Raw genomic sequence first — 25,500 nt, 5'->3', positions numbered from 1 at the left:
ACTAATGATATACAACAATTATTGATTGCTTTATACAGAGATTTCAAAATGCTTAGAAAGAAAAAAGAATATACATGTACAAGATATCTCGGTAAAAGATCAACAAAGAAACTGAAAGTGACAGCAGCATTACAAAAAAAAATAATTATGCACACCAATTTAGAGATCATCGGTAAATATACAACTTAATACAACGGGTCGATAATTATGTGAGTAAATTCAAATAATCCTAATAATTATAAACATAATCCAATTTTTAAAAAATCTAAAAACTATATGATTAACAACGCAAATTTAATGAAGGGTACAATTTCGTACAATCACATTAGAAGCGAAAGATTGGATGGTGAACCTTATTTAAAGCGGCGGATTTCAAAGAGGGACTTAAACAGTTTTAACGATTGTGCTTCACATAATGACATTAATGGAGAGATAATTCCAGAGCTTTGGGGGCAATAACTGAGAAGGAACTGTCACCGTAGTTGATTTTAGTTCATGGTCCAGGCAGCAGATGAAGATGGGCAATCAATCATTTAGCTTTTTGATACAGAAATCCTAACATACTTTTAAACTACATCATGGTATCGCATTTCAATTTAAATATTTGTAACAATAAATGTCAACCCCTCCCCCCCCCTTTCAAAGGAAAATTAAAGAACAAAGAAATATTGGTTTTTGTCTCACCTGCGAAGCAAAGTGAGACTATAGGCGCCGCTTTTCCGACGGCGACAGCGGCGGCGGCGTCAACATCAAATCTTAACCTGAGGTTAAGTTTTTGAAATGATGTCATAACTTAGAAAGTATATGGACCTAGTTAATAAAACTTGGCCATAAGGTTAATCAAGTATTACTGAACATCCTATTAGAGTTTCATGTCACATGACCAAGGTCAAAGGTCATTTAGGGTCAATGAACTTAGACCATGTTGGAGGAATCAACATCGAAATCTTAACCTGAGGTTAAGTTTTTGAAATGTCATCATAACTTAGAAAATATATGGACCTAGTTCATGAAACTTGGACATAAGGTTAATCAAGTATCACTGAACATCCTGCATGAGTTTCACGTCACATGACCAAGGTCAAAGGTCATTTAGGGTCAATGAACTTTGGCCGAATTGGGGATATCTGTTGAATTCGCATCATAACTTTGAAAGTTTATGGATCTGATTCATGAAACTTGGACATAATAGTAATCAAGCATCACTGAAAATTTTGTGCAAGTTTCAGGTCTCATGATTAAGGTCAAAGGTCATTTTGGGTCAATGAACTTTGGCCGAATCGGGGGTATCTGTTGAATTACCATCATAACTTTGAAAGTTTATTGGTCTAGTTCATTAAACTTGGACATTAGAGTAATCAAGTATCACTGAACATCCTGTGCGCGTTTCAGGTCACATGACCAAGGTCAAAGGTCAATGAACTTTGGCCGAATTGGGTGTATCTGTTGAATTACCATCCTAACTTTGAAAGTTTATGGATCTGATTCATGAAACTTGTACATAAGAGTAATCAAGTATCACTGAACATCCTGTTCGAGTTTCAGGTCACATGATCAAGGTCAAAGGTCATGTAAGGTCAATGAACTTTGGCCATGTTGGGGTTTTTTGTTGAATAACCATCATATCTCTGTAAGTTTATTGGTCTAGTTCATAAAAAAGGGAAATAAGAGTAACCATGTATCACTGAACATCTTGTGCGAGTTAGAGTAGTATTCAAAGTGAGCACTGCTGCTATATTGAACCGCGTGATGCAGGTGAGACGGCCAGAGGCATTCCACTTGTTAGAATATCTGGTCTCTGTTGCATAAAAGTTACTTTTATGTTAACTTTGCCCTCCAGCGGTAACAACCATGGTAACGCTGATCAACAACCAATGAAAGTGAAGGATTCCATGGAAGTTACCTTTAGATGACAAAGGTTGTTAACCCATTGAATACAATTTGATGTCACTAAAATATGCACCCTTCGCTGACGTTAGCCTGATCAAAGGCTCGTTGGGTTGCAATGGTCAGTTTGCTGTGTGCAGTTTTCATCGTTGGAATTCTCATTCATATTTCTCTTTAGATATGCTTGATGATGATGATGATGATGATGAGCTTGTGGGAGCCGTAGGGGGGCCCGATCTCGCGATCGTTCACGAAGGAGGTCAGGGCGTAGAAAGTGCAATAGTGTCAATCATCGACGAGGCCATCGAGCATCATATGGTGTATCCTGGTGACAATGATGACGACGATGGTGACAAAAATGCCCCAGGTATATCAATTTCTGTCTCTTCCTCCATACTGGGTTTGTATTTAGCTTATAATCTAGGCGTAGCTGCAGCTATATCTTTGCTGCTACATTTAAAGTGATCATATCACTTTTTTCTGATTCAAAAAAATTCTCATTTTGGTACTTGACAATGGGATAAACATTAGGCTTATAGTCTAAAAATACAATCCCAACAACTTCAAAGTATCATATCTAAAGGAGCTATTTTAAAACTTTGGAGACTATGTGTTAAGGTAAATGCTAGTTTTGGTAATGATATGAAAATGAGTTCGTACAGAATTCAATGAAATTACCACCAAGTGTCTGTTTGTATAAATAAGGAATATGTGCCAAAGGATTCTGGAAGAAATTGTGTAATTGCTGAGAAATTAGCAAATAAGCACAGCATTCGGGTCAAGCGTCAGGCACCACATTCAAAGCAATAATAATACACTGTCCCACGTGCGCTTATCTGTGTTGGTGATCTTCAGTGTGAATATTTTTCAGCATAGATTTCAAGATTTCACAAAGTTCTGTTTGAACTAATGATCCAATCTAAATATCTTGATTACTTTATTCTTACCTTTTTCTCCTTTTTACACTATTTCTTCTTCTTTAAGCGCATAGGGACATGCTATGCTATGTGTGAAGCGCTATACAAGAATTGAGCATTATGAGTAGTATTATTATTATGTGACTGTACCAGATCTAGATCCTTGATGATATACTGACAATTAAACCTGGTTTTACAGACTTTCTCTTGAAATCAGTGTTTACTGCAACTACTGGCATTTCTCTTTAACCAATGTTTGACAATAATTGGGGGTTGGTTTCAATGGCTACGTGTATACAACAATTCTGTGCACTACAACACACAAACTCTAGATGAAACCAGCATGACATACATACAGTGTGTACAAGGTACATGTACACTAAAGGGCACAGTTAGTTAGAAATCGGCCTATCCGCTGCAATGGATAGGTGGCACACTGTATTGTAAATCCACCGAATTGTACATGTAGCAAACCACACAATCCTTTTTACATTGATCATGTAACCAATGTTGTGGCCATCATTTCTTGTGCATCTTAAGGAACCAGCGAAGGGAAAGCCGGCAAAGAGGCGGTAACCTGGCCGTCTACGAGGGAAGAATCCTTCAGCATACCGATAGGTGAAAGTCTCATCTCGCTGCTCATTAAACTACATACCAAACAGACGGGAAGGGAGTCATCGTATGTTCCCATCGGCAAGAGAATGCCCGGGATGGAACAAAAGGTATTTGAATCTTAGTATTGTGTGACTGTCTTGGGGCCTGTTCATGTAACTTGTTGTAATAACAAATTTTGAAAAAAACAGTTAAAAGCTACTGAAATCCTTCAATCTGATTGGCTGAGAGAAAATTTGTTATTGAAACTGCATTTATGAAATGGGACCCTGATCTCCTTGGGGAATGTCTTGTTTCGCTCTTAAGCAAATAATCACTGTTGGTGAAGGGGATGTGGCCCAGTGGATAAGTCTTCAGACTTTGAAACAGAGGGTCGTAAGTTTGAATCCCGGTCATGGCGTAATTTCCTTCAGCAAGAAACTGATCCACAGTGTGCTGCACTCAACCCAGGTGAGGTAAATGGGTACCGGTAGGAAGTAATTCCTCAAGAAGCTACGTGCGCTATGAACGCCTAGCTTAGCCGGGTAATATAGGAGCGCCTTGAGCACCTAACAAGGTGGATATGTGCGCAATATAAATACCCTATATTATTATTATTATTATTATGGACAAACTTTTACTTACAAGGCAATCTGGATGTAGCTATCTTTCCGAAAAGGAAAGAATGCGTGTACATCCAGCTTGCAGAGAAAGTGATAGTTTGCCTCGTCACTTGAAATCAAGAGGTGATTTCTATTCCGCATCGGGACCACATTGGGAACCACTATAAACAAAGAAACCGATATCAGTAAGTCTCTATAAGAAAATTTTGATTTAAAAAAAAAATCCATCAAGAAGATGTATGCTTGTTTTAATGCTACATTAGAGATCTTGCTCCATTAAGATTTATTGCGACCTCACCAAGAAAATTTACTGTTACAACAAAACAATGGAGTGGCAATGCACTTTTATTTTGAGCAAAGTTTTACTACTTGCGTGTATGTATACTGCTAGCGCGCATCTAGGTCTTGCGCGATTGTCACTGCAGGTGATGAAGAATGATGGATGCACTGTAACTATGGCAACTGTCAGATAAAGCAGGCTTCGCCAGATAAATGTTTGGCAAGTCCTGTCATGAAACGTTCCCCAGTAAATTCTCTGTCGTGACTGAATTTTTCATTTTGGCTGAATTTGCTGGACCGAAAAGTGATGCCACGATGACATGATTTTTTTAGGGGGTGTCATTGTCACAGGCCTGCATTACACTGGAGTATTTGCAGGGCAAATGTATTTCTATACTTTACAATACAATCATTCTATACTTAAGGCCACCGCACATCTTACGATTGGTCTGCGACCCGATTTTAGAATAAGACATAGTAGAATCTGATGCTTATACGGAGACACAGAATATCTTACTGTGTAATATTCTGAAACATCATACTAATATCTATGTTCAAATCTGTGGCTATGCTATCGCCCTTATTAAAATAAGAGTGAGCTTCATATCTGGTTGTAATGACGTTACAGCAATCGTACAATTCACTACGATTTGAAACAAGTTTGGCATTTACTAAAAAATAAAGGCTTCCAATCCAAAATTGTTTTAAAAGTATTCTTTCAATTAATTTGAACCTCAAACCTCAAATAAAAATATACTTCTTAATCACATTTTCAGAAAATGAGCAAAATGCATTGTGTTCCGAAATTGGATCGTGGACCATTCGGAAGGTGTGCGGTGGCCTTTAGATCAATTCCACGTAATTTATTTTTCACATTTCAAACAAGTGTGTATTGATTATTGTTTCTTTTGAATGTCATTCCAAGATTGTATCTCTGTTTATAATTCCAGGACTGTTTTGGAAGTGGTCCTTACTACATCCAGGACCTCCTGGACCGGTTCTGTTCCATGGGTGAGGGTCAGAGCCACGCCGTTGAGTCGTCGTGTTACAAGCAAGACCAGGAACAGGCTCAGAACCGATCCAACTCTCCTGTAGATTCAGCTGCAGAGAGGTACGTCCTTCCTTAGAACTCAACTTGTTATAAAACCACTTTAACTCTTAACATGCCACGCACACTACTAAGCCAATGCCACAGTGCTAATCCGATGCTAATCCCCTGCGCCAGCCACAAAACCCCCCTGTGCCACATTGATTTTGGGATCGCGAGTCGTATTCACTCCTTCCAATAGTCATGATTACAATTGCTTGTAACTCTCTAACGATTAGTTTATCCACAAAATATTGTGTAGTAAAGTTGTAGGAAATTTCATACCCCTTATAATGATGTCCTCATAATATGGATTTGTTATTATCTTTACCGCTAAAATATGAGTTGTATCAAGTAGTTCCATTTTGTGGAGTGTTTTGTATGGATCAAAAACCTAGGTCTCTTCTCTCTCAGAGGCGGGGCCTTATCTTGTAAAAAATGTAGAAATACTCGAAAAAGTCGAAAGTAAACCGCGTGAGCAAGTTTATCTGTCAGAAAGCAGAGTTCACACTGCACACAATAGTGCTAATTACGGCGTGCATGCGATGCGCAATACAATGCAAAACGGCGTAACAATGATTGTTATTCTGAATGTGCGCAGTCATGCACGAAGCAGGCGAGGGTAGGAAACAATGCAAGCACAAAGCAATCAATAGTAGGCGTGCGAGCACGAGTGTGGCATGTTGTAGTAGGATACGTAGCGTGCACGAAGCACTCAATGAGTTAAACAACGGTTTGCAGGTATATCTCTCATTCCGTAAATAGGTAAACCTTTTTGGTCAAATTGTCAACATGGTATCAATAAAGAAAATAAACATTGAAAGGTATGAATCTGACAGAAATAGTTCCATGAAGTGTATTCTTGTTTTGAGGCAAAGCACAAGTTTCCATGGAAACAGGTAATTGGGCCAATTTTGGATGTCATTCCATGATGATGAAAATGAAAATTAATTTTGAAAAAATATTAGATAAATTTGCTATTGATTAAGCTATAATTATGGTAGGTTTCAAATTGAAAATAATCACCACTGTATTAATGAACTTTTTATATAATTTATCAATGCCTGCACTTTTCATTGATGCAGCATTATTATCCTGGCTTTACCAGAGCAGTTGAATGTTTCACAAAGATTTAAGTATGACTTAGGTCGCACTTAAATGTCGACGCGTACATTATATGCAACGCACAATCGTATTGATCAGTACGCAGTAGTGCGCATCCTCTTGGCGTGATCTGACCAATGCTGTCATGCCTTTTATACTGCGTGCAACAAGACATTTAAGTGCGATTCTAAGTCATACTTAAATCTTTGTGAAACACCCCCCAGTTGTATGCACTTAAAGTTTCAATGAATAAATTCCTGCCAGGTCCCGATGCACTTTCATGTAGGTTGAGTGCCACATGATATGGATAAGTTTCTTGCTGAAGGAAACAACATCGTTGGGAAAGGGCAGGGTTCCTAGCCCATCAGGGAAAATTATTTTACATTTTCCCAGTCGAGGAAAAAATCAGGGAATTTGATTTTTGAAAATACCTCAAATCAGGGAAAATGCCTCAATTGAGGAAAAAAATCGGAATTTTGATCGGCCCAAAGGTCAAAGCATGGTAGTCAGTCAGACTCTGCTATATTTTGTTGCATATCCTTGAATGACTGTTTATGGTGATTTTTTTTTAGTGTTTACTAATTACATTTACATTATTGTTTTTATACTGAAAATACATGTAATCCACTGCAACCACTTAGAAAACGTGTGAAACTCGGAATGGGTTTGAATAATAATCAGGGAATTTTTGAAATTCATCAAAGAAAAATCAGGGAATTAAGTTTTCTTTAGAAAGGTGGGAACCCTTAAGGGAGAGTGAATTAATCATGTTCAGGGGCCTGTAACACAAAGCTTAGCAATGATCGTAGAACATTTTTCTACGATTGATTCCATTGGCTACAATGTAATCAATCAATCGTAGAAATTAAGCATACGATCAATTGCTAACCTTTGTGTTACGGGACCCAGATATATTTCTAGTCTTCGGTCCCATAACACAAAGGTTAGCGATTGATCGTACACTTGATTTCTGTGATTGATTTTACATTGTAGCCAGTGTAATCAATCGTAGAAAAATGTTCTAGGATCATTGCTAAGCTTTGTGTTACAAGCCATTGTTGTCTTCTTTACATCGTAGGAGGAGAAAGGCAAGAGAAGCTCAGAAGCAGCTCGTCGCAAAGTTTGCTTCGCAGCAAAAGAGGTTCCTGGAACAGACTCTCGAAAAACAAGGTTGGTAACCTATTCCTTCTTAAAACTCATTATGTACATCAGGCTTATGTACACATAAGCTTATCAGGCTTATGTACACTGTTAAATTCTGTACAAAAATATGTATAATACTGTATGTAATGTGTAATATCTATATATTTGGTTTACTTGAATATTTATCATTTGTATTTTCTGATGTCATATTTTATTTATTGTAATTATTGCTTCTTAATTTTGTTGGAAAAATTGAATAAATGAATGAATGAATGAATGAAAAACTTTTAAAATTTTCTTGTTCAGGTTGGGAGCTCTGACCGCTTTTCATTTAAATTTTTAAATCATTGTTCCAATTCTGTAAATTTAGATGATGACGAGGGCATGGATCAGCAAGAATCGGGTGAAAGTTCGACAGCATCAGCAGCTGATCCTATCCCTGTGAAGGAATACGAGTGTGTGATATGTGGGCAGACAAGCCCTTCAACGGCAGCTAAACCGATCGGACTAGTGGTACTCATGCAAGCAACTAATGGTAAGTGGTAGCGAGAGTCGTTGTGATGGTGGTGGTGGTGGTGGTATTGATGATGGTGATGTGATGTAATTGATGGTGGTTGTAACTGTTGAAAATGATTAGAGTGGTGGTGTTAAATGTGGTTTTGGAGGTGGGTGAGATATTTGTAGTCAGTATGGTTGTGCAAATGGTTGTGTTCTTGGTGGTGGTGGTGTTGATGGTGGTGGTGGTGGTGGTGGTGGTGTTGATGGTGGTGGTGGTGGTGTTGATGGTGGTGGTGGTGGTGTTGATGGTGGTGGTGGTGTTGATGGTGGTGGTGGTGGTGTTGATGGTGGTAGTGGTGGTGGTGGTGGTGTTGATGGTGGTAGTGGTGGTGATGTTGATGTTGATGGTGGTAGTGGTAGTGGTGGTGGTGGTGGTGGTGGTGGTGGTGGTGGTGATGTTGAGGGTGGTGGTGGTGTTGATGGTGGTGGTGGTAGTGGTGGTGGTGTTGATGGTGGTGGTGGTGGTGGTGTTGATGGTGGTAGTGGTGGTGGTGGTGGTGTTGATGGTGGTGGTGATGTTGATGGTGGTAGTGGTAGTGGTGGTGGTGGTGGTGGTGTTGATGGTGGTGGTGGTGATGTTGATGGTGGTGGTGGTGGTGGTGTTGGTGGTGGTGGTGTTGATGGTGGTGGTGGTGGTGGTGTTGATGGTGGTAGTGGTGGTGGTGGTGGTGTTGATGGTGGTCGTGGTGGTGTTGATGGTGGTAGTGGAGGTCATGATGGTCCGGGAGAAGATCTGCAATCAAATCATCTTCGAACTTGTGTCATATTTGCCTATGGGAGTGATGATTATCTGATCAGTATTGTTATACCAAGGTCAAATGTTACAAAGTTCTGTACATATCTAAAGATATCTTGCCTCTGTATAAACTTAAGAACCATTTGAGGTGGCTTGGCTGACTCATACGTGTATATTCAAATTGTAGTTATAATGATCTGATTATATTTTTTTCCCTCGACCATACCCTGTAAAATTTGCAACAGTTCTCCATCATTTTGTGTGCTATATTTCCCTTCTCTATCGTAATTACCGATTCTCATGTGTTTGCTCCGGTCAGGATGGTATGGCGGCTCAGTGGTAAAGTGTCCGCCTCATGACCGGGAGGTCGTGGGTTCGATTCTCGGCAGAGTCATACCAAAGACTAATAAAAATGGTACCTTCTGCCTTGCGAGGCTCTCCATATTTAGATTGGAAAAGGGTAATAATAACATGTTACTCATGGCCTGTTGGTAGAGCAGTTCTAAATGTAGTGGCTACCCTGATTAAATAAAACATTGTTATTATCATCATTCTAAAGGCACCATCAAAAAGTAAGAAAATTAGTATTTTCACCTTTTGGGGCCTTTTATGAATGGTTATCCTTATTTTCTCTCTTCCTGCAGTACTAGGCCAGAGATGTCTCAAAGATCAGCGTATCCCTCTACCCATCGGAAATGACCCATCTCTAACAAACATTGGTAGATGCTGGAGGGAGGAGATGCAGAGGCAAACGACACTCCTTGACAGCTTCGGGAAGGTAAAATTCAGCGATTTATGAAAGAAGACTAAGATGTTAATCCTCCTTGACTGGCTGATTGTGCCTTAAACATACATTTTCATAGACCTCAGGCTTAGTCTTCAATGGATTAAGTATCCAAAGTTTTCTCAATTTAACAATCCAGTCAGTCAAAACTGGGAAATATCTGTCAATAAAAGTGGTTGTTACAGGTGTTCCCCAGGGTTAATGTTTATCTCCACTAATGCTCTTTTTGCTGCTTGTATGTTTACATTTTTAGGGGGCACTTGTCCTGTAGATCTCAATTGAACTTAAGCTCATGTTTTACTACGACATGTCATCTTTTGCAGGAAATTACCTTTCTCTACTCTAGTACTAAACTTCTATTTGAAAAGAAGATGTTGTCCTGGTGAAATTATCAATCATTGTTCTGCCTACCAACTCTCCATTGACTGACTTTTTGCAGGGCAGTCGTGGCTTAGAAAAAAACATGAATGAAGAAAACTGAACAATGCAATTCTTATGTTACTGTTTTGGTGGGAGTTTAGGTTAACAGTAAAATATGAGAAATATTTTGATATCCTCGCTATATGGGAAGTTCGTTCCCACGTCTTGGCTCAATTTGTTTCAATTCTGTAGCCCATGGTAGTTTACAAGATTGTTCAATGTGAAGGCAATATAGGTAAAACTATTTGGTTTCTTTTTTCTGGGGGTGGGCTTAGTAACAAGCTTAAGGTTTTAGACAAAAGGAGATGAGAAAAAACAGGCATGATACAAGCTGGAATTCGACTGTGGGGCAAATGTTAACATACATGTAGGAGTGAGACTTGTTTCATTTGGCAGAACTGTTTTTCCCCCAAGAATGTATCTACTCCCCGTGGTTTTATGTGTTACCTAATGCGTTTTATCTGGAAGATTCTGTTCTCCAAGTTGTGTTTGTTTACCAACTTTGTAGTGTTCTCCAAGGATGTGCTTAATCCCCTCTATTGCTCAATTTTCTGCAGGAGAGGTCTTGGGAAGCTGCTAGTACTGGCTGGGAGGGTGGGGTCCATATCCAGACGTGTGGACACTCCCTTCATTTAGACTGTCATCAGGCATACCTCAATTCACTCAGGGTAGGTTGACCGATTCTTTGATTCTCTGGCCCGTATTCTGAAGTCAGGTTTAACTTAGACCATGGTCTAACTCTGTGCTAAAGTTATTGGGAGCCAAAAATTTTTTAAAAATTGTTTATATTGTATATTTCTTATGTTTACTATCTTGTTACCTTTTGCTTTCATAATGAAAAGAAAAATATCTCAGTTATCATTCCCAGACAATTCTGAACAATTTGGGTGTCATATAAAAGTTATTAAATCGAATGTGTACTGTTAGGGATTTGTGCTCCAATCGGCACCCCATAGTTAAACCACAACTTTAAACCAGGGTTTAATTTTAAGCCGAGTTCAGAATACGAGCCTCTCTGTTCCCCCCCCCCCCCCTTCCCTCCCCCTACTCACACACCAAACCACCACTGGCAATTTGACCCTTGATATCCAAGAATACATTAAAAGTATACTTTAAAAAATGTGTTAAAAGGGGTTGTAAAACTCTTGTGCATTTAAACAAAACTTTGTGAATGAAGTGATCACAGATCATCAAAGTGATCATTTTCTTTGTCTATTTTAGCTCACATGTATAGTTACACAAAAGGACAGTACACAACACCTGAAGAAAGATAATTCAATGGGGGATGTTAAATATAAGGGAATATGATTGACATTTATTTATGATTGACATTGACATTTTATTCATGGGTTGCAATTGACTTACATGAAATGTTTAATTGTAAGATTGATCGTATCCTTTTTGTCTCCAGGATTCTAATGTTGGAACCTTTGGGAAGTTAAATATGTTACCACACCGATAAGTAAGCTTGTACAGAGATAACCACTGCAAACAAATCATCTGTTCAACTTGTTTCGTTTTTCAGGGTCACAACTACCAAGCACACGATCTGGACGTGCGAAGACGAGGAGAGTTTCAGTGCCCTCTATGTCGGCAGCTGGCCAACTCTGTCTTGCCGTTCGTCCCTGTCAAGCCATCCAGGGTTTCTTCCCTAGAGAGGAAAAAGACGTCTCTGAACCGGGTCTCTCATATCCTCAGTGGGAAGACGCCTAGGTCTGATGCTATGGTGAGTTCATGGCTTAATGATTTTGCTGAGTGAGTAAAAGATCTAGTTGTGATAAATAGTTCTAAATCAGTTTTTACATTAAAACTAGTACCAACTGTGACTTTTTGCATAAATAAAAAAAATATGTGACCAAGGAATCTAAAGGGAATTGTGTAATTGCTGAGAAATTAGCAAAATAAGCATGGGATTTGTCTTAATTGCCTGGTATTTTTCAAAGCAATAATAATAATATGCTGTCCCACATGTGCCTATCTGTGTTTGCGATCTTCAGTATGATCGCTTGTCATCTTAGATTTCATGATATCACACTATATGTAAGTTCAGTTCATGTAACTTTACCAAATCTAGATCTGGGATGATACTGTGACTATCAACCTACATCTTACAAACTTTTCTCATGATATCAGTATTTACATGTACTGCAACTACTTTCATGTATCTTTGGGATCTCTCTCCCAAATACTGTAGGTATGGAATTCTTTCCATTAAAGACCTGATTGTTGTACATGAAAAAGTTTAGTACTGGTTATTACAGTCCTCATTTTTCCACAGTATTATTTGTTACATCATATATCAACCATGGATCTGTCATCTAATAAGAGGAAATGATTGATTACTGTGATGTTAATATGGTAAACTTGGACATGAAAGTAAACATTGAAGAGGGAAGGGAAAACTTGTGTGACTTGGAATGTAAACAGTACTAGAAAGTAAGCCTGTGGCATTAATTGGTATACTTATGACATGAAAGAATAAACTTGGATTAAAGGACAAGTCCACCCCAACAAAAACTTGATTTGAATAAAAAGAGAAAAATTCAACAAGCATAACACTGAAAATTTCATCAAAATCGGATGTAAAATAAGAAAGTTATGGCATTTTAAAGTTTTGCTTATTTTCAACAAAATATGTATATGAACGAGCCAGTTACATCCAAATGAGAGAGTTGATGACATCACTCACTCACTATTTCTTTTGTAATTTATTATATGAAATATTTTTATTTTCTCGTCATTGTCATGTGAAATGAAGTTTCATTCCTCCCTGAACACATGGAATTCCATTATTTTAACATTTTGTGCTTCAGGCAAGGAGGTCCTAATCGTCAAATTCGTAAAAATTGAAATATTGTATAATTCAAACAATAAAAAACAAAAGAAATAGTGAGTGAGTGACATCATCGACTCTCTCATTTGGATGTAACTGGCTCATTCATATAACTATTTTGTTGAAAATAAGCGAAACTTTGAAATGTCATAACTTTCTTATTTTACATCCAATTTTGATGAAATTTTCAGCATTGTGCTTGTCTGATTTTTCTCTGATTCAAATCAACATTTTTCTGGGGTGGACTTGACCTTTTAGTAAAGAGAAGGTGATACATGGTTTATATGGTTTATGATATATGATTTATTTCCGATTGGTCTAATGCCAATTCATCCAATTCCCAACTTGTGTGCTCTCCTTTGGTCTACCGTTAGTTTGTCCACTATCCATTTCATCTAATAACCAGTTGGTCCAATAGCCTTTAAGTCATTAACCATTTGGTCTAATCGGAAAAAGTGGCAATTTGGTGAAATGAATGAATAGAAAATAGATATTAGTTCAACTGGTTATAAGACGAAATGTGATTAGACAAAGTGACTATTGGACCAAATGGCTGTTAGATTAAATATTGATTTATGGAATGGCATTAGACTAAATGAAGATAGACCATGTGATGAGTGGACAAGTTGGCAATAGATGAATCGGCAGCTGAGCATGTCATAAATAATATGACAATTATATAATCTGGTCTTTGATTGGTTGTCATGCCATTTTTTTTTTCAGTTTTCAGTCGAGTTGAGTCCAGAGCAAAGTGGGGCCATCCAGGCATTCATCAACGATCTCTGGCGGGAGAACGAATGCGAAGAACTTGACGACATGAAGGCAAACCCCGATGGTCTCTTCCCAAGAATATGCTCAATAGCCAGGTGACAATCTCAACAAGGGAAAAACATTGCACACGGGCTCGGCCGATCTCTCCACTGAAATGCTCAAAAGAGCTGTAGAAAACCCTCATTCACTGTAATGTTAAAGTTTACCCAGTGTTGCATACTAAGGAAGGAGGTTGTAAAAGAAGCCCCCCCCCCCCCTGAAAATTAAAAAAAGAAAGATTTCCTGATCTCAACCACAAAAATAAACACATAGGCCTGTATTCTGAAGTAAGGTTTAACTTAGACCATGGCCTATCTCTGTGCTAAAATTATAGACAGCCAAAAATTCCAAAATGTTCCTTACATGGTATGTGGGTTATGTTTACTGTGCTCTTTACTAACCCTTGAATGGTGAAGAAAGCTACCTTATTTATCCTTCTGAAACAGTTAAATGATTTGAGAGAGAAATGAGCTGATACTTTGAAATTATACTGTTACAGATTTATTCCACTATTGGCGAGCCATAGTTAACCCACAACTTTAAACCAGAGTTTAAATTAAACCCGGCTTCAGAATACGGGCCATAAAGGGTTTGTTTATTAATTTTCGTATTTTTCAAACAGGACAGCCTAATCATGAGTTATATATTGTTTTACTTGGGGGCTCTGCATAACATTAAAAAAAAAATTACTTGCATGTACGTTTGAAATTTTCAGGTAAGCGCACAACAGAAAATTATCATGAATTTAAATCTGAACAAGTGAAGCATTCACTATAAAGTATAACCTCAGTTTCATGTATCCCCATATTTTTCTCAGAATTAACCTTGAATTGGAGATCGTGTCTGCCGGTGGCAATCTTCTCAACCATGCAAACACAGCAAAGAAACGCAGCTGCCTCAGTAAGTTTTTTTTTTAAATCAGTTTTATATTCTTTATTTTTAGCATCGATATCATGATCACCATCATCATAATCATCAGTATTACCATCACCTTTCATCATATACATGTGGAGCGTTGTGGCCCAGTGGATTAGTCTTCGGACTTTGAAACAGAGGGTCGTGGGTTCGAATCCCAGCCATGGCGTAATTTCCTTCAGCAAGAAACTGATCCACAATGTGCTGCACTCAACCCAGGTGAGGTAAATGGGTACCGGTAGGAAGTAATTCCTTAAGAAGCTGTGTGCGCTATGAACGCCTAGCTTAGCCGGGTAATATAGGAGCGCCTTGAGCACCTAACAAGGTGGATATGTGCGCAATATAAATATCCTATATTATTATTATCACCATCATCATCATCATCAATATCACTATTTTCAGTATCATCATCACCATAATTTTATTTGTCTTCATCACCACCTTTACCATTCCATATATCATCACCAGCACCATCATCATTAACTTGATTTTAGCGGCGATCCTGTAAAGATTTTCATTTCATTTTTTTATCACTGCAGGACCATTACTGAAGATCCTTGATATACATGCTAGGCAGATCAACAGAGGAACACATGTTGCGAAGATGTGGTCTAAACTTGTCACTGGGGCATATGCAAATGTGTAAGTTGAAGAATGTTCAGTAATTATTGTATTAATTGTCCTTGTGGTGCTGTATAGCTCACAGTTTATGACTGAGGAATGAATGGATGGATGGATGAATGGAAGGATGGATGGATGAATGGTCGAGATAATAAGTTAGTGAGTTCATGGTTGGGTGGGGGATCGATGGATGGATAAGCTAATGAGTGAGTGAGTGAGTGAGTGAATGAATGAATGAATGAATGAATGAATGAATGAATGCGAATGGGTAAATGAATGGATAAAAGAATGAATTACATGTATTGAATGAACTGATTAATAATAAATCAATTAAAGAAAGTAATTAACCAATGAATTATAAGCATTCAAATCAGGTAATCGAATAATAAATGAACAAATTAACCATTTCAACTATCAAACTACAAAACTAACAAGAAACTAACAAAAAGTGAATTGGTACTTGCTTTGCATAATGTATATTAAAAGAAGAGTATAGTGTATCAAAATAAAGAGAGATGATTCAAAGTTCTTAAATTTCACACACTCTCCTATTACAGACGAATGTCTGCAGCTGATAATGGAGTCCCAGTACTGGTCTGCGATCCGGTGGCCTTATTTCTACTCTTTGTCTTCAGTATACCACAGCCTGTAGAGAAAGGTAAGTACCAGAAGTATTTACCAATCGGGCAAAAAATCTTTTTTCGGGGGCTACTTTTCACAACTTGGTGCATAAATCTGCAACATTGGATAAGCGTTAATATTATGATGAATGGGGATTTTTATGGCTCCTTTTTTTTTCTTTTTTTTTTTATTAGTTTCCTAGGATCTTGGAGGATTTGGGGGTCTGAATCGCCCCCAGCCCCATGTAATTTTTTTCCCCGGTACCGGTTAATGCTTTAGAGCATTGTTCAGTGTTCAGATTTATTTCAAATTGTTTCATGTGCATCTTTTGTAGCATTTGCTCTCCATCCCTGCTCTCTTTATTGGCATGTGCCATCTCAGAAAAGATTGACCCATAAGGAATAATAGGCTTCTCATGATAATGAACATTTGTGCCGCATGTATTGTGAAATGTTTAAATGGTTATACATGTGTCTCTTATCTGGGGAGTGTTTCATGCTGTCAATAGCGATTATCAATGTATAATTTGATATTAGCTAAACAGATGTAAGGATTTCTTTACCGTTTTAAAGGACAGGTTCACCCCAAGAAAAAGTTCATTTCATTAAAAAAAGAAAAATCAAACAAAGCATGAAACTGAAAATTTCATCAAAATTGGATGTGAAATAAAAAAGTTATGACATTTTTATAGTTTCGTTCAATTTCACAAAACAGTTATATGCACATCCTGGTCGGTATGCAAAAGAGGGGATTGATGACGTCACCCACTCACTATTTTGATTTTTCCATTTGCATGTTAAACAAAGATTTATTCCTCCCTGAATATGCGGTATTACCATTGTTAAAAGATTTTGTGGGGTTAGTCAAGTTGGTCATTATTGTCAAATCTGTAAAATATAATATATTTTATAATTAAAAAAAAAATATTGAGTGAGGGACATCATCTACTTTCTCATTTACATATAACTGTTTTGTGAAAAATAAGCAAAACTTAAACAAAAGTGTCAAACTTAAACAAAAGTGTCAAACTTAAACAAAAGTGTCAAAACTTTCTTATTTTACATCCGATTTTGATGAAATTTTCAGCTTATGCTTGTTTGATTTTTGTCTATCAATTAAAATCAATATTATTCTGGGGCAGACATACCATTAACAGCTATTAGTGAAATGATTTACTCTTTGTTTTGTGACATACTCCACAAGTTTATTTCTCATCAAACCATCCTTGTTTTCTCCCTGCCCTCCCCTCCAGCATTGTTCCAGTGTATCGTAAGTACTGTCTACCATTTGGTCTATGTCCAAGCCTTGGCCTCCCTGAGCTGTAGGCTGCCGGAGTCTGAGAGGAGAGCCTGGCAGAGCAGTGGCAGACCCTTAAAGGTAATGTATACCGTCTGTTCTTTAGATATTCATTATTAGTAGTAGTATGATTGTTGTGGTCTGGTGATCCGTACACAAGGGTTTCTCCAACGGTTCAGGGGTCTCAATAGACTAGTTCGTAGTTACTTCATGGGCAATTTTGGTCAAATGACCTTTCATTTCTTTCATCATTTATTTATTTATTTCATTTCCAGGCAAGAAAACATGACAGCAATAGAAACATTACAACAGAAATGTAAAATTGAGCACCAGCCAATGCCTGGGGATCACCTAAAAGAATTGAAAATTCTGTCGAGAGGTTCTCCACATTGGCTGGTGTCTACATGGAATAACACAAAATAGCAATAAATTCAACATGTAATTACAATACTTCTATATAAATTAACCTTCATTGTAATATGAATGGAAAAAAAAACAAGATTATCAAATTAATACTTAAGAAAAAATAGATAAAATGCAGATTAGGTCAAATCAGAAATTAGTCATTTATCAAATTATCATGATAGGCAGATTTCAAAGCAAGATATTACGTAAGCTTGCCTTACATAGCAGGATGAAGAAATTGAATAGACCAGGTGACTAGAATAGCACACCAATGAACACTTGATGAAGGTATTTGTTGCATTCCTACTTTGAATGCATATCTTAGCATGCTGCACAATGTACTTGACAAACTGTGAAATACCAGTCGCTCGTGGAAGCATTGTTGTTTTTTTTGTGGATGTAAATGAAAACGACAATTCAAAAGAATATATGAATAATCAAGACATCAAAGTTGGTGCTTATCTCATTAGATTTTAAAGCACCATGTCACTTTAGTACAAATGACCTTCTTCTGATCATGCGTAGAATCTTTTGATCTGCGCAGAAAGGAACTACGAACTGGCTTATTACCCCCACCCCCCCCCCTTTTGGCAGAATTTTTCTGGCTTTCTTCCTGAAACGACCTGCTAATCCCAAACCAGCTCCTTCCTGGAGTCTTCCAAAGGTTATTATTATTATTTATTTAGCATAATCAAACACATAAACAACATATACAAACAACAGGATAAGGAGAGTCACATGGATGCCGGGGAAGGAAAAAGATTAACTAAATAACTATAACCCGAAGGTCTTCCTTTCCAATCCATGTGACTTAACAAAGATAACATACATGTAATACAAAATAGTAAAATACAACTTGTTGAAGATGACAACAAATCAAATTAGAATCAGTTCTTGACGTCTTGGCCAAGCCTCCCGAGGAACCTATCGGCAAGGCATCCCTCCATCAAGACTGTTTTTCTGGCGGCAGTTGCCTCAGGGCATAGGAGGAGTTCCTTTCATGCCCTTTGCATCACTCCTGGCTAATAAAATCAAAATTTTAAAAGGTCTTTTCCAGGTAGTTAAAACAAAAATTCTACAATTTCTGTTGCACCATCTGTATTGAGTGCTATGAAACCTCTTTGATCCCCATTTCACTGTATGTTTATGATTTTTTTAAAAAGATATATTTTTTTCTTCTGTCTTTTATCAAACCATCAGTCTGAGAAGAAGGAGAAAGAAATTGGAATGGCTTGGTTGTTAAGTGACGTCATCTCACAGCTTAGTCAAACCAATCTCTACCAACACGCAGACTTTGTTTCTAGTTCTTCCTTTCAGGTAAGCATCCCGTAATGGAGCTTGTTTCACAAAATCATTATAGCTTGTAAGTTTATTGACACTCTACTGATATGTTGACCATGTGTGCATGACACACGTTTCAATGTGCTTTTCCAGAAATTAGACTGAAATGTTTTGAGAAATGCCCCAGAAGACGAACATTAGGTGCACAAAATGCTTCTGCTGATCCATATCGGTTGTTAGGGGTTTTTTTAAGGTGGCATTGTGTTTGATGTTAAGTGACAGTCAAATGAAACTTCTTTGAATTGTTTTGTAAATGGGACGTTAGTTGATGTTGTTATGGTGCTTGACATGGTAGTTGACATTGATCAAAATCACAGTTGTCATCATATGACAAAGTAAATAAGATTTGGACTGATCCATAATTGGCTCATTAGGGTAACATGATTTCAATGATGATGATGATGATTATGGTGATGATAATGATCATGGTAATGATGACAATGTTGGTAAAGAAGATGATAATGAAGATGAGGATGATGATGATGATGATGATGATGATTGTGATGATAATGATGGCTGTGGTGGTGGTGATGATGATGATGATGATTATGATGTTGTTGATGATGATGATGATGATAATGATGATGATGATGATGATAATGATGATGATGATGATGATGATGATGATGATGATAATGATGATGATGGCGATGATTATGGTGAAGAAGATTATGATGGTGATGATGTTGATGATGATGTTGTTAATGATGATGGAGATGATGATGATACTGCTGATGGTGATGGTGGCATTGGTTTCTGTGGTTGTGGTGGCGAGGATAATGATGAGGAGGGTGACAATAATATTAATGCTGAAATATCAAGAGACACCAATTTCCCCATGTTTGTCATAGTACAATTCACCATTATTTTTTATATTGATATGGACTACATACTGATATATATGTTTGTTTTTCTAACTCTCTTCCATTCAGTCACATTTTCCCTTTGTTCTTACCGGTATAGTTGTACCAAGCTGTGTGGTCACCCAAGACTGTCGAGGCTGCTTTAGTTCACCAGTGCCTCCCATGGTTGAGGATCGTTGCTTTGGTCCAACACTACCTGTTTGATGAAGATTTGCCAGTGTGTGAGGTGAGGTATTAAACCATTTTGGTTTTAAGTTGTACTATGTTGTGTGGTTACCCAAGACTGTTGAGGCTGCTGTAGTTCACCAGTGCCTCCCGTGGTTGAGGATCGTTGCTTTTGTCCAACACTACCTGTTTTATGAAGACTTGCCAGTGTGTCAGGTAAACCATAAGATATTAAACCAATTTGTTTCATTTGTACTATATTGTGTGGTTACCCTTGTCTGTCGAGGCTGCTTTAGTTCATCAGTGCTTCCCGTGGTTGAGGATCATTGCTTTTGTCCAACACTACCTGTTTTATGAAGACTTGCCAGTGTGTCAGGTAAACCATAAGGTATTAAACCAATTTGTTTCAGTTGTACTATATTGTGTGGTCACCCTTGTCTGTCGAGGTTGCTTTAGTTCATCAGTGCTTCCCGTGGTTGAGGATCGTTGCTTTTGTCCAACACTACCTGTTTTATGAAGACTTGCCAGTGTGTCAGGTAAACCATAAGGTATTAAACCAATTTGTTTCAGTTGTACTATATTGTGTGGTCACCCTTGTCTGTCGAGGTTGCTTTAGTTCATCAGTGCTTCCCGTGGTTGAGGATCGTTGCTTTGGTCCAACACTACCTGTTTGATGAAGACTTGCCAGTGTGTCAGGTAAGTCGTGAGATATTAAACCAATTTGTTTCAGTTGTACTATGTTGTGTGGTCACCCATGACTGTCAAGGCTACTCTAGTTCACTAGTGCCTCCCGTGGTTAAGGATTGTTGCTTTGGTCCAACAGTACCTGTTTGATGAAGATTTGCCAGTGTATGAGGTATGGTATCAAACTAATTTGTTGTAGTTTTACCATGTTGTATGGTCACCCAAACTTATCCCTTTTCTGTTCTATTGTAATATAGAATCCGGAGGATGAGTTTCGTACACTGGCAGCGTTCCTGTGCCTTACCGACCCTGACCAGGCTCAGAGCTCATCTGGTTTGCTGTCAGCACAATGCTTCAAGCCCCCAGCCAGACGAGAGCCTACCTCCATCATAACAGCACTCTGTAGTCCGTACTGCGAGTTTGTGAAGAGGTCCCACACAGCGGCAAAGGTAATTCTCAAGAAATTCTTCCTCTTCCATACAATCTTGTTCTAAAAATCCAAAGAAAAGGATGTTACAGTGAAACCAAAGGGAAACAAAAAAGTAGTGTGTCTGAACAGGTGGTCGTTAGCACAAGGGTTTTACTTTGATATGTTTCAATGGAGAATTTCATTCAAGGGAACCCATATTTTGGGGTCCGTATAGTCAAGTCATCCTTCTATACAGATGTTGCTAAAGTAGGCAGAGAAAGCACACAGTTGAAAGCATTCTTCAGAACTGAGTGTAACTGAGTAAAGAAGCAAAAATCAGAAGCAATCCCGTCGTCCAATCCTATCTGGTTCTCCAGATGGTCAGTCCCACCTACTTCCTTCCCTGTCTTCTCTGATTGCCTCAAGAGTGATTCGGTACCATGTCAATTCATGTGCTGCCTTGTTCTATCATGGTTCCACAAATTCCTTCTTTACAACAATCTTTTTTTCCATTTTGATCAGGATCTCCTGATGGCTAGTCCCACCTACTACCTTCCGCGTTTGCTCCAGCTGCCTCAAGACTACAATGCCCTCTTCAAACGCTACAACCAGCAGGTGTGCACCATGTGCAAGAAGAAGCCGGACAGGCCCCTGGTGTGTCTGATCTGCGGCAAGCTGGTCTGCTGGGGAGCCACCTGCTGTAAGGGACAGGTGAAGGAGAAGGACGTCGGAGAAGGTATCAAGGTAAGCGGTGTGTTCTGTTGAGATGATCAGGAGGGAAGATGAAGATGGTGAGTGGTGGTGCTGGTGGTGAGGTGTTGGTTGTCGTAGTGGCAGTGGTATTGCTGATGATGCTGGTGGTGGTGGTAGTCATGATGAATTTGGTTGTCGGAGAAAGTATCAAGTTAAGTGGTGTGTTCTGTTTGGTGACACAACATTTTCTCCTGTCAATATCTCAGAGGGCATAGGCTGAGAGTTAGGATTATAATAGTGTTTGTTATTTGTGAGTTGCTCTAGGTTAAGATATGCTTTTTTATACTATGTTATTTTTTAATTTTGGAGCCTATAAAAACTGTATATAAGACTGGAGAATGTTATGATATATCAATATTTATTTATCTTGTATCTTATCTAACTGGATTCTTCTGCAGAGGGTCAGCCCATGTTTTTTTTCCTTTTGTATTCTGTTCTTGTGTATCTTTTACCTTTGTCATGTTTTGTTTTTTTTACTTTACTATTAGTATTTATACATACGATCTTCCTTTTTTTTCATGCCATGTTATCCATACTTATTTCTTCTTCCATCATATATCCCTTAATTATATCATATTGTTGTTAGTTTATTAGACTTCATAATTGTACATTCAAGCAATGTGTTTTTTGTCATTGATTAGTTTTAGTTTGTCTTTTTTTTATTGTTGTTGCTTTTTTTAGTTGTTTTGTTTCTTTTGTATTTTTAAGGATATCACATTTACACACTGAATACTATTTAGTCATGTACTTGAAACAAAGGAGACCCTAGCCTTACAAGCCTTGCTTTTTCAGGGGTTCTCCTTGTCTTTCTCTCAATACGTAATTAGTTATTTGCTGTGTTTCTTTTTTCTCTACTGTAACAATGATTTATGGTTAATTGATTTTCATTTGTAGAATGTGAAATCACACTTGTAAGATAAAATGTATGTGCAGACAGAAAGACGAATAAAATATCTTATCTTATTCAGAATAATGTAAATGTACTGTGGATTAGGGTTTTTTTTATAGTTTTGGAGGTTACATTTTATGTTTGGCTTAACATCAAGATTTTCCATCAGAGCAATTTTCGCCAGATCCAATTTCATAGAACCATTCTGCTGAGATAATTAGGAGGGATATGAAGATGGTGTGTATTGGAAGGGGTGACGAGGGGGTTATGGTAGTGTTGGTAGTGGTTTTAGAGATGGTATTGATGAATAAGTGGTTGTAGAGATGGTTGGAAAAATCGAAGTGATGAATAAGGATGTTGGAGAATGTATCGAAGGTAAGTGCTGTGTTCTGATGAGGATGATTAGGAGGGATATGAAGATGGTGATGATGGAGCTGGTGGTGATGGTGGTGGCGGTGGTGGTGGTGGTGGTGATGATAATGGTGGTGGTGGTGGTGGCAATGGTGATGGTAGTTATGAAATTGATATCCGAAAAAGTATTGTGGTCATTGTCGATTTTAAGGTGATGTTTACAAGTAGGAACAGTAGTGATAAGTTTGGTAGTGGTTACACAAGATGCCTGAAAAGTTCTCATGATAAGTGGACAATCCTAACATTGATAACATCATTTTTTAATCTCTACCTTCTGTATTCTATACTTTCCACTCTTTGTCTTTGTAGCATGCTTATTACTGTGGCAAAGGAACTGCCATCTACCTTGACATCAATTCCTCGGCAATGTTGCTGATCAGAGGGGACAGAAAATGCACATGGGTTTCTCTCTACCTGGACAGCCATGGTGAAGAAGACATTGATCTCAAGTGAGTATTGATTGCATTCATTAATGTCTCAGCCAATTACGATTGATCTCATGTGAGTATCGATTGCATTCATTAATGTCTTAGCCAATCAGGATTAAGACATGGTTAAGAAGACATCAATCTCAAGTGAGTAATGATTGCATTTATCCAATCAGGAATTAGACATGCTTAAGAAGACATCGATCTCAAGCGAGTATTGATTGCATTCACCCTTCTCTTAGCCAATCAGTATTTAGACATGGTGAAGAAATCTGACGTATTGATTGCATTCATACATGTCTTAGCCAAGTGGGACTAAGGCATGGTGAAGAAGACATAGATCTGAAGTGCGTATTGATTGCATTCATACATGTCTTAGCCAATCAGGATTAAGGCATGGTGAAGAAGACAATGATCCCAAGTGAGTATTGATTGCATTCATCCATGTCTTGGCCAATCAGGATTAAGTTCTGATTCTATGAATGCATAATTGGTTGTTATGATTGGCTGACTGGTAATCATGTGGTTTCAGGATTTTTACAAGCTTAGTAGGGAGGTGGGGACAGTCCCAACTACAAAAAAAGAATTGTTCATTAAGTCTGATACCTAGAGGTATATCATTTAGCTTAAGAAATAGTCACCAATTGCGCTCAAAGTCGTAGCTTACGAACAGCTTTGTGAAACCTCCCCCAAATATGTTAAGCTGTTTCCATACCATACAACTTCTAACAAATGATTCAATCCTAATTTCTAAATATCTTGACCTTTTCTTTTTTATTTCCTCAGGAGAGGCAAGCCACTCTTTCTATGTGAACAGAGACACACCCTCCTGGAGAAACTGTGGAGGAGCCACGCCCTGGATCACAACTGCAAGAAGTGGGAGTGGCACCACGGTGGGCTGGACAGGAGAAGGGGATTCCCCCTGAGCTTTCCCTTCTAGCCACTGCCATACATGTATGGAGGGGATTCCCCCCCCCTTCAAGTGTCGGCCATGTAGAAATGAACATGTGGAGGGAATCCCCCCTCGGGATTCTTTAGCTGGACATATGGAATACACAGTGAGCCACATGGACAAAACTTGCCGTTTTGTACCCCTTTTGTAGGACGTTAAAGCGTATGAAGAAAATTACATGTATCTGGCAAGGCTCCACACTAACCTCTTTTCTTAGTGGCCCGATCAGTCCACCAAAATCATCAATTCATATATTTGGTGGCCCTAAAACAATAGAAAACATTACAATTTATAAAAATCTTTGGAAACCCAACCGGGCCACTAAGTGTGGGCTTTGACAGAATTTTGGTGGCCCGACTCTCATTTTTGGTTGCCCGGGCCACTGTTCATGTCGAGCCCTGCATATGGACAGTTTACTTTTTTGTAGCTTTTTTAAAAGGGCTACAAAACAGCTGTTCAAAGGGAGAGAAAGGGCTACAAAATGGCTAGTTGCTCACTATGATAGAACCATTGCCAAAGGTTTCTGATGAGCTCTAAGAATCGTTTGGATGATTTTCAGATGACTAAAGGAAGAGATACAAGATCAGCATAGACTCTGACGGTAGCGGCTCGAAGCGACACGGGCGTAGAGCATCTAGGAAAGGCATCTTATCAAATGTCATTGCTGCATTTTTTTTTTACAGGAATCCCTTACAAGGGTGCTATGCGTCTTTGCATTTGCACCGTCCTGTAGGATTCCTGCGGGAGAGATGCGGCGCTGACTTTTTTCAAGGTGCCTGGTGTCTATACAGTGGTGCTAGTAAGTTGGCGAACCCCACCAGAAGATGAACATATTGAAAAGTGTTTAAGTTCTGCTATCTTTTAGGGATATTTGATGGTGAAGTGTGGAGCGTTGTGGCCCAGTGGATTAGTCTTCTGACTTTGAAACAGGGGGTCATGGGTTCGAATCCCAGCCATGGGGTAATTTCCTTCAGC

General features: G+C 38.4%; 1 protein-coding gene across 4 annotated transcripts in view; it reads left to right on the top strand.

Moving 5' to 3' along the window:
- LOC121426052 (E3 ubiquitin-protein ligase ubr3-like) overlaps nucleotides 1-24,948 on the top strand; it is a 61,249-nt gene extending 36,301 nt beyond the window's left edge. For all 4 annotated transcript variants that reach the window (XM_041622196.1, XM_041622193.1, XM_041622195.1 and 1 more), the window contains 19 exons: nucleotides 2,066-2,254; nucleotides 3,345-3,526; nucleotides 5,248-5,408; nucleotides 7,567-7,658; nucleotides 8,002-8,166; nucleotides 9,570-9,703; nucleotides 10,687-10,797; nucleotides 11,655-11,855; nucleotides 13,686-13,828; nucleotides 14,590-14,672; nucleotides 15,227-15,329; nucleotides 15,866-15,966; nucleotides 17,182-17,306; nucleotides 18,831-18,947; nucleotides 19,935-20,060; nucleotides 20,941-21,132; nucleotides 21,615-21,836; nucleotides 23,455-23,594; nucleotides 24,360-24,948. In XM_041622196.1, the coding sequence (XP_041478130.1) occupies nucleotides 2,066-2,254; nucleotides 3,345-3,526; nucleotides 5,248-5,408; nucleotides 7,567-7,658; nucleotides 8,002-8,166; nucleotides 9,570-9,703; nucleotides 10,687-10,797; nucleotides 11,655-11,855; nucleotides 13,686-13,828; nucleotides 14,590-14,672; nucleotides 15,227-15,329; nucleotides 15,866-15,966; nucleotides 17,182-17,306; nucleotides 18,831-18,947; nucleotides 19,935-20,060; nucleotides 20,941-21,132; nucleotides 21,615-21,836; nucleotides 23,455-23,594; nucleotides 24,360-24,513 (2,741 nt within the window). In that variant the 3' untranslated portion in view covers nucleotides 24,514-24,948. The remainder of the gene's footprint in view (nucleotides 1-2,065; nucleotides 2,255-3,344; nucleotides 3,527-5,247; nucleotides 5,409-7,566; nucleotides 7,659-8,001; nucleotides 8,167-9,569; nucleotides 9,704-10,686; nucleotides 10,798-11,654; nucleotides 11,856-13,685; nucleotides 13,829-14,589; nucleotides 14,673-15,226; nucleotides 15,330-15,865; nucleotides 15,967-17,181; nucleotides 17,307-18,830; nucleotides 18,948-19,934; nucleotides 20,061-20,940; nucleotides 21,133-21,614; nucleotides 21,837-23,454; nucleotides 23,595-24,359) is intronic.
- Nucleotides 24,949-25,500: the final 552 nt, after the last annotated feature.

The sequence above is a fragment of the Lytechinus variegatus genome, chromosome 13 (assembly GCF_018143015.1).
Source record: "Lytechinus variegatus isolate NC3 chromosome 13, Lvar_3.0, whole genome shotgun sequence".
NCBI classification, from domain to species: domain Eukaryota; kingdom Metazoa; phylum Echinodermata; class Echinoidea; order Temnopleuroida; family Toxopneustidae; genus Lytechinus; species Lytechinus variegatus.
The sequence above is the reverse complement of the archived record's forward strand: the minus strand, read 5'-3'. Positions and strand labels throughout refer to the sequence as shown.